The sequence below is a fragment of the Photinus pyralis genome, unplaced genomic scaffold (assembly GCF_008802855.1).
Source record: "Photinus pyralis isolate 1611_PpyrPB1 unplaced genomic scaffold, Ppyr1.3 Ppyr1.4_LG4, whole genome shotgun sequence".
NCBI classification, from domain to species: domain Eukaryota; kingdom Metazoa; phylum Arthropoda; class Insecta; order Coleoptera; family Lampyridae; genus Photinus; species Photinus pyralis.
The window spans coordinates 32,465,057-32,472,964 of NW_022170511.1; the positions used below are offsets into that span (position 1 = coordinate 32,465,057).

Sequence of the window (7,908 nt, forward strand, 5' to 3'; positions counted from 1 at the left end):
CGTTGATTAATGATGTGTAATTAGCACATCTCACAACAAATTGTGTAGATAGCTTTATACCGATTTGAATGGTACCTTCTATATTTTATTGTAATAAATAATTCTTAATGCATCTCAAATGCGTGTCGTCGTACGTACGGTACTTGGAAGCACATATTTTGTTCTTATCATTAACATAAAAAAACGAATGTTCTTAATCCTGGAATTCGTCTCTAGTGACAAATACATTCATGATACTTTGATACAGCAAAATATTGGTTAGAATGATACAATCAGTATTTGATGAGAGGATTCGCAACGTTTTGAAAACCGTTTGACAATCGTGTTAAAAAACTTCATATAGAAATTGCAAGTATTCCTACCAAAACGAGAGGTCCTTCTTGGAACACCTTTTGTGCGTGTTTGTGCCTTCCGTGCGATAACTGTTGAACAGAAAGTCCTCTAAACGCATGAAGGCAAAGCTCCCAATAACTATTGGATCCTTTCACACTTTGTTGTATCGATCAATTTTTTAATATTTTTTGAATAAGTACTTAACTTTAAGGGTACCTGTTCTGTTCAGACGGTTTGTATACGTTTAAATACCATAAATTTTGCCAACAAGCAGAAACTTTCTCCTCTTGGGGCGAATTGTAAGTGAGAACTTAATTTGATGGCAACTTTTTGACTATGGTGGGTTGTGCTGAGGAGGTTGTCCACCTGGCGGTACGCCTACGTTAGTCGCTTAGTGTCCCTTGTACATATTGTCGACGATGTGGGCACTGTCGGCGTAATGTCCTTAGTCGGCGGTATGGACCATAAAAAAATCGTATCGTCGTTGTGACTGCAAGCAGCCGACGACTCAAGTTCAATCCGGACAAGACGCAAAAGTATCACAAAGAAGCGAATCCAGAACTTAACCGTAAAGAGACAGAAGATCGAATTGGCGGGTTCCAGAAGCACAAGAAGAAACGTCCCAGAAGAATGGGCGGAATGGAACCTTCGAGACACTTTTCAACCGATTATCAAAACGATGTAGCATATAGGGTGATTAAAATAATCACCCTATATAAAATAATCACACAGAAGTGGCAACGTCGCTTTGTCATGACATTTATAGTTTTTGCTAATCATGAAAATTTTGTATTGAAAATCCAAACTAATTTTTAAAAATGAATGAATTAAAAGTTGATAACATAATTATCCAAGTTCGAGATAAGTTACAAAAAGACGGGATTAAGCTATGGTTAAGTCCATATTATTTACCTACAGGACCATCAACTTGTGAATTAGAAGTAAATATGAAAGCAAAAATTATTGTGGGTTACATTCGGTTTTAGAGACTGGCAAGGGAGTATAGTTCTGATTTAAATATTCAGTACGATTGCTGCTATGCTGCCGTTAGCGAATTACAATCTATCGCTTTGGAAAAGTTGAAGCAAAGAGATTTGTACCGCGCTTCAGGAATTGCTACCTTAAAAATGAAAATACTTGTGCAAAATGTTCCCCCAAAGTTAATATCTCGGCAAATTTGTTTAAAAGAGATGGGACAACACTTGAAGCGTATGGTGTCGGAAACAACAAATGTACCTGAAGAAAGGTGAGTAATTAAAGTATGTAATAACATTACACAATCATGTTTATAGTTTAAAATTGATCGCAAACGGGAAAGTTATAGAGGACAGCAAGTCACTTTTCGAGCAGGGTGTACAAAACGGCCAGCAAATTTTAGCCCTAACTCTTAACCAGTCGCTAACTGACCTGCGCGAAACCGAAAGTCGCTGTCAAGAGATTGAGAATGTTAAGGCAGATACACAACTTTTAGCATCCGATGACAATGATTATATGGAGGTATTTCCACAGCAAATAAATATCAACTTGATTATGTAATACTTAGAATTCTAGCTGGAAGATCAAGCCGGTAACCCTGTAAGAATACCCGCTCATGAACGAAAAGCGCTTATGGTCGCGCTTGCCTTACACGAAAAAGGAAAAAGTGCCTTGAAACGCGAAGATTATTCTCGCGCGCTGGTATTTTTTTTAGATGCTGACAAGGAGTTTAGGTAAGTTGGAGGTAGAAATTGTAGTTTGGGCCTACAATCCTAGAATTATGAGGTATACTTTCGGGGACTTTTTCGAATTTAGGGAATGTAGCAGATGTTTTTTAAAAATGTTTCAAAGACTTTAGGCATCGTTATGTCCGATGAGAGCTTTAGTTTGTTAAGCACTACCCCTAGGATTGACTCTTCTCATGTACCAACAATTTAACTGGGTGTACTGAAAGGATCCATTTCAGAGTCCTGTATTATTTATAATTTATATTCGAGCGGCATTGTAAAAGTAATGTTATAGCAGATGTTAAATTGAATTTTAGTAGGTTTGTAATAAGAGTCTTCTTAACGGTAAGGGTAGATAAAGTGATCACTTTAACGGCAAGGGTAGATAAAGTGAAACAAATCATTGTGCATTCTAGTGACATCTGTCGTTATTAAAAATGGGACACAGAGCATGATATAAAATGAAGTTCAGAACAGAATACAATATTGTTTCCATGGAAACGACGGGAGAACCTAAGTTTGCTATTTTGGACGTTTACCTACAAAATATTCAGAAGTTTGACAATGGTTTCTCTGATTTCTGCTATAAAATAAAGTTTTGTATTATACATGAGGATAAAGGAAAGCTAACCATCTCGAAAGTTAATTCCTTCGATGGTTAAGACATCCCTTTACGTCTTGTATAATAAATACCTATAATTTCATATTCTACATCGGCAATATAGTTATTCTGGTTTCAAAATATCTACTGTCGGCTTAAAAACATGTAGACTTAAGTTAAATATTGGAAATAAAATTAGGAGGGCGTGTTAAAATGGTTAAGTTGATAACATGCTCAATTTGATATGATGTCTTTTGTTGATTTTCTTTTTATGAAGCGAGAAAGTTGAATACAACATGGAAAACCCAAGAAATATGGATTAGGTATGTATCGTTCGCAATGAACAAGTTTCATGGTGTTGATAATACAATATAATAATAATTTATGTATTCAGTGTGCAAACAGTAGCGGTCTGTACTGCCTGTGACGTCATTTGACCTAATGGTAATGTTACGGCGCATCAATATACAAGCGCACACGTACTTAGCGCACCAATATGCATCGTATGCGAATAGGTCAAGTGACGTCACACGCTGAAAAGAAATTATTTTTCTACGCGCAACTGTAAAGTCTTGTACCTTTTTTTAAATGATGATTCTTTCCCATTTTTGTTTCATTTTGCTTAAGTTTTCATAATTAATTTGCAACAAAAACCTAGAATGGTTTTGGATGAATTCACTAGGCACTTCCATAACTGGCAAAAATAAACAGAGGGAACCATTGTACCTAATCCTTTTCTTGTTACCTTAGGTGGGGGAACCACCATATACGCTAAGTGTTTGTTACTAAAGAGTGCTCATATTTCAAGTCATTAATTACTAACGAGGAGGGACCTTAATGCAATTACTTATAATTTTAGCCAGTGCAATTCACAATTATTAAATTCTGTCGATAATTACGCCTTGTTAGACCTCGATATCGCTTGGTGCTACTTGTGCCTTCAAAGTGTCAGTCAACTACCGGAAGCTTACAATCGTTTGAAAAGGTGCCAAACTGTGTTCGAGAAAAGCTACGGGCCCAATTTGGAACGATTAATCGCCGTCAAGGGGACCCCTGGTATGAACTTCTTAGGATTTTACTCGTCCTTAAACAATTACTACAGGGAACGAAGCAGTATTGTTTTTGCGACTGCATCTACTACAAGGAATTGTACTTTTCCATCAGAATAAACGCGAAGAAGCCTTACAGTTATTTAAACAAGTCGAAAGAGAACTACAAAAACTGAAAGTCGACGAAAACAGCTTAATCGCCCTCATGGAATTAGGTAAACCCACATTTCGCCAACATTTCATAATCGACGCGGTGCAGGTTACTCAGCTGCCGAGGCAAGGTTAGGCCTACGTGCGGTACATGGCGACGTAAACAGTGCAGCTAACTACATTAATGAAAATCGAGAAAAACGAGCGGAGAGTCGCCTTAAAGCCAAGGAGGAGAAGCTGTTACGAAGGTACCTGTTTGGTGCTCATCTCATTTTATTTTTATTGCTGTTTAGGGAACAAGAGAGACTCGGAAGGTGCGCCGATGGTAAGCAATTCGTCAATCCTAGCTTTGTCAAGATACTTACGGATATGGGTTACAAGAAGGAGGCGGCTCGTTCCGCTCTCAAAAACTGTAATAATATTATTTCTGATAGCGTTCAGTACATTCAAGAAAATCCAGGTCCCAGTAGCTCAGTGAGCGCTGAAATGTTATCATTGGTGCACGGCTTAATTCCGGAGGTTGGTAAGGCTTTCAGCATTGATAATTTTGCAGGGATTTTAATTTTTAGCTGGAGGCCGCTGGGTTTGATGCGAATATGGCTAGGAGAGCGTTAGAGGAGTGTGATGGCGATGTGATGAAAGCTGCCAATACATTGTTAACCAATAGTGGTGTTATTCATGGTGAGGGTGGAAGCTTGTTTGCGTTCGATGTTACTTTACTGTGGTTTTTTAGATGATGACAAGAAAGAAAAAATGGAAGAAGCTTACTTGCGACTATCTGAAGATATCTCAATGGTTGATGATGACCATTTGGATCTGACTTTGCAACAAGAAGCGTTGTTTTTGCAGCAGTACATGTCCCTGTTAAATCCTCCAATGTAAATATTGTTAATTTTGAACTTGGTTCTGTGCTTTGATGTGATATTAATGTTACGTAAGAAAAAGAAAGTTTGCTGATTATTTTGTACTTTGATTATATTTACGTCTTGTTTTGTGTTCCAAATATAACATGAAATATTATTTCCTTTCGTAAAGTACGCCAGTAGTAAATATTCACGTTAAAATTTATTATCGCACAAGAAAAACCACATAAATAGAGAAGTTAGTTATGTAGAAGTTATATAGAAGTTAGAGAACCTCCTTCTCGTATTGCTTACGCACCGTCCTGCAACGGGCATGAGATGAGGAAACGACAATACGACGGAATAATCAAACTAAAGCACTTTTTCCAAGGAATAGTTAAACCGAATCGTACAGAGCAAGTAATAAACTTCCTCGTTAATACATAAATAAATACTTAATAGAATTATACAGTGTGTCCCAGATCGCGTGGGATTGCATGGGTAACTTTGTTATTATTAAAGATAGAGAATTGGTTAAATGGGCAATGTTTTGCAGTTTTGGATGCTTATTTAAGATTTCCTTATGGAATTTCTCAATGTCGCATAGGTTCGACGTACATTCAAAAAAACTAAAATTGGTCATTTCCTTGATTGTCTTATATCATCGAAAATATAAGAGATATAAAAAAGAGTTTTATATAAAAGTTACCTTTAATTTAGAATTGATGTCAAAAAAAATTCAAGATGGCTACTTTTGAGGAACATTTACCAACTTTCTAAAGTTAAATAGGCGTCAAATGAGATTTTTAGATTACTTGATAGATTTTTTAATTCTCTTTTCAACGAGCCATCATAACATAAGATTGAAAATAAGATACCAGTTATATCAATGGTTTTTATAATTTAATCAAGTAGTCTGTGATGAATTAAAAAAAACAAAACCTATTCGAGGCAACAAAACAATGAAAATAATTACATCAGATGTTTAAAAAATCAGGGGCGCTCTCATGAGAGGGGGGGTTTGGGCATTAAGACTCCCTCCAAAATTTTATATAAGTAGGCCTAAAAAAATGTTGATTTTTATAACATCACTTATTGACTATCTTATTATCCATGCTTAGTACTTACATACCTACAAATGGTGGTATATAACTACAAATTATCTCCTTGAAAAAGTGTCATGCTATTATCCAGTTAAACACATTTCAAGACACTTCGCTTTATTTTACACAATGTATTACCATTGATGCATTATCTCAGGTCACATTTTTTAGGTGGTTTATCCGCAAGAATATCGAAACTAACAGTTTTACCAGTCCGAGTATATGGACAAATGAATCGACTTTTTCTAACTGCGGAGTGTTCAAGTCGACATAATGAACACTACTCGTCACAGGAAAACCTACATGTAGTTTCACGCTGAAATCAAGTAATATTTTTTTAAATTAATGTATTTTATGGCATAATGATCTTTAACTGCTCACCATTATTTACAAATTCTCCACTACAATAATAATAATAATCAATGGCTACATGTTGCCTAAACTAAACTGTCTTGAAGTATGTTTCACTAATAATGGCCAGTATTTGAAACATCTGCTGTAATTATTTTCATTGTTTTGGTGCCTCAAATAGATTTTGTTTTGTTTTTTTTTTAATTCATCACAGACTACTTGATTAAAATAAAAAACCGTTAATATAACTGGTATCTTATTTTCAATCTTATTATAATTATAATAGCTCGTTGAAAAGAGAATTAAAAAATCTATCAAGTAATCTAAAAATCCAATATGGCGCCCATTTAACTTTAGGAAGTTGGTAAATGTTCCTCTAAAGTGGCCATCTTGAATTTTTTTTACATCAATTCTAAATTAATCGTATCAAAGACAGTCACTTTTATATAAAACTTTTTTTATATCTCTCATACTTTCGATGATATAAGACATTCAAGGAAATGACCAATTTTAGTTTTTTTGAATTTACGTCGAACCTATATGACATTTTGAATTTCCATAAGGAAATTTTAAATAAGCCTCCAAAACTGCAAAACATTGCCCATTTAACCAATTCTCTATCTTTAATAATAACAAAGTTACCCATGCAATCTCACACGCGATCTGGGACACCTGTATAAAGGATAATCACCTGTACAGTATAACAAAGAAACATGACAAAAATGGCTATTCCCTTTAAAAATAAGCGTGGAATTTCAAAACCAACAATAGCTTCTTGTTGAGAGCCCGAATTAGAATCAATAATTTTTTTCCATTCCATCAGACGTATCCAGTACTGCTATGTTGGACGTCACAAAGGGTCATTTTCGTCACTGTATAACTAAGGTAAAGTTTATTTTTCTTACTCTTTAGGGTCAGTTGGTGAAGCAAAATGTTCACTTTTACCAATTTCTTTGGGAAAACGGTAAAACTGAATTGCCTTAATTCATGCATAGCTAAATTGTGTGCTCATTCTGTCAATTGGTAACCTTTTGTCACATATCGTCTCAAAAACTATAATTCCGAAACGCATATGGAGGGATATAGAGTCTCCTATGAATAAAGGGTTACAAGGACACCTCCATAAAAAGATTCAGTGTGTCACAGAAGAATAGAAAACGATATACACCAAGGGAGGAACTGAGTTTGTATATGTACCACCAATATACCTATCTGACCCTCGAAGAAAGTGGTGGAAATGAAAATGTTAGGTGGGCTATGGAAAAGATAAGACTATTGATGGGATAATTAGAGAGATGGTTGCGGTGGTGGGGGCGCCAAGAAAAGAAAAATGTTTCTTGGGGAGTGGGCTCAGGTATACGAATTTGTATATGTACCACCAATATACCTATCTGACCCTCGAAGAAAGTGGTGGAAATGAAAATGTTAGGTGGGCTATGGAAAAGATAAGACTATTGATGGGATAATTAGAGAGATGGTTGCGGTGGTGGGGGCGCCAAGAAAAGAAAAATGTTTCTTGGGGAGTGGGCTCAGGTATACGAATTCAGGAACGGAAAGGGGTGGAAGAAAAGCGCGCAAACCACAGGTTAACTTGGTCCTCGCCGCTAAAAAAAATTACCCCAAATATCTCCCGCCTGTTATTTCTAGACCCAATGCATAAAAGTGTGTTCTGAAATTAACACTATTCTACACATGGTGTTTTTCATTAATTGTGGCGTTGCGCGCATCTTCTTAGTCTCTTCCTTCTCCATAGCTGCACTATATAGTTGGGTACAT

The 7,908-nt window shown here is 36.0% G+C and overlaps 1 protein-coding gene across 1 annotated transcript; it reads left to right on the top strand.

Annotated features, from left to right (window-relative positions):
• The first annotated feature begins 1,064 nt into the window (after positions 1-1,064).
• Positions 1,065-4,796, top strand: LOC116168570 (NEDD8 ultimate buster 1-like). The gene is made up of 10 exons (XM_031484480.1): positions 1,065-1,274; positions 1,320-1,579; positions 1,626-1,830; positions 1,885-2,042; positions 3,497-3,693; positions 3,740-3,901; positions 3,946-4,084; positions 4,130-4,355; positions 4,406-4,517; positions 4,570-4,796. The coding sequence occupies exons 1-10, from the start codon at positions 1,152-1,154 to the stop codon at positions 4,716-4,718; spliced, it is 1,731 nt and encodes a 576-aa protein (XP_031340340.1). The 5' UTR covers positions 1,065-1,151; the 3' UTR covers positions 4,719-4,796.
• Positions 4,797-7,908: the final 3,112 nt, after the last annotated feature.

Coding starts and splice junctions, on each gene's coding strand:
- LOC116168570 (XM_031484480.1), top strand. CDS start 1,152: ATGAATGAATTAAAAGTTGATAACATAATTATCCAAGTTCGAGATAAG. Junction 1,275..1,319: donor CATCAACTTGTGAATTAGAA/GTAAATATGAAA, acceptor ATTCGGTTTTAG/AGACTGGCAAGGGAGTATAG. Junction 3,694..3,739: donor CGCCGTCAAGGGGACCCCTG/GTATGAACTTCT, acceptor CAATTACTACAG/GGAACGAAGCAGTATTGTTT.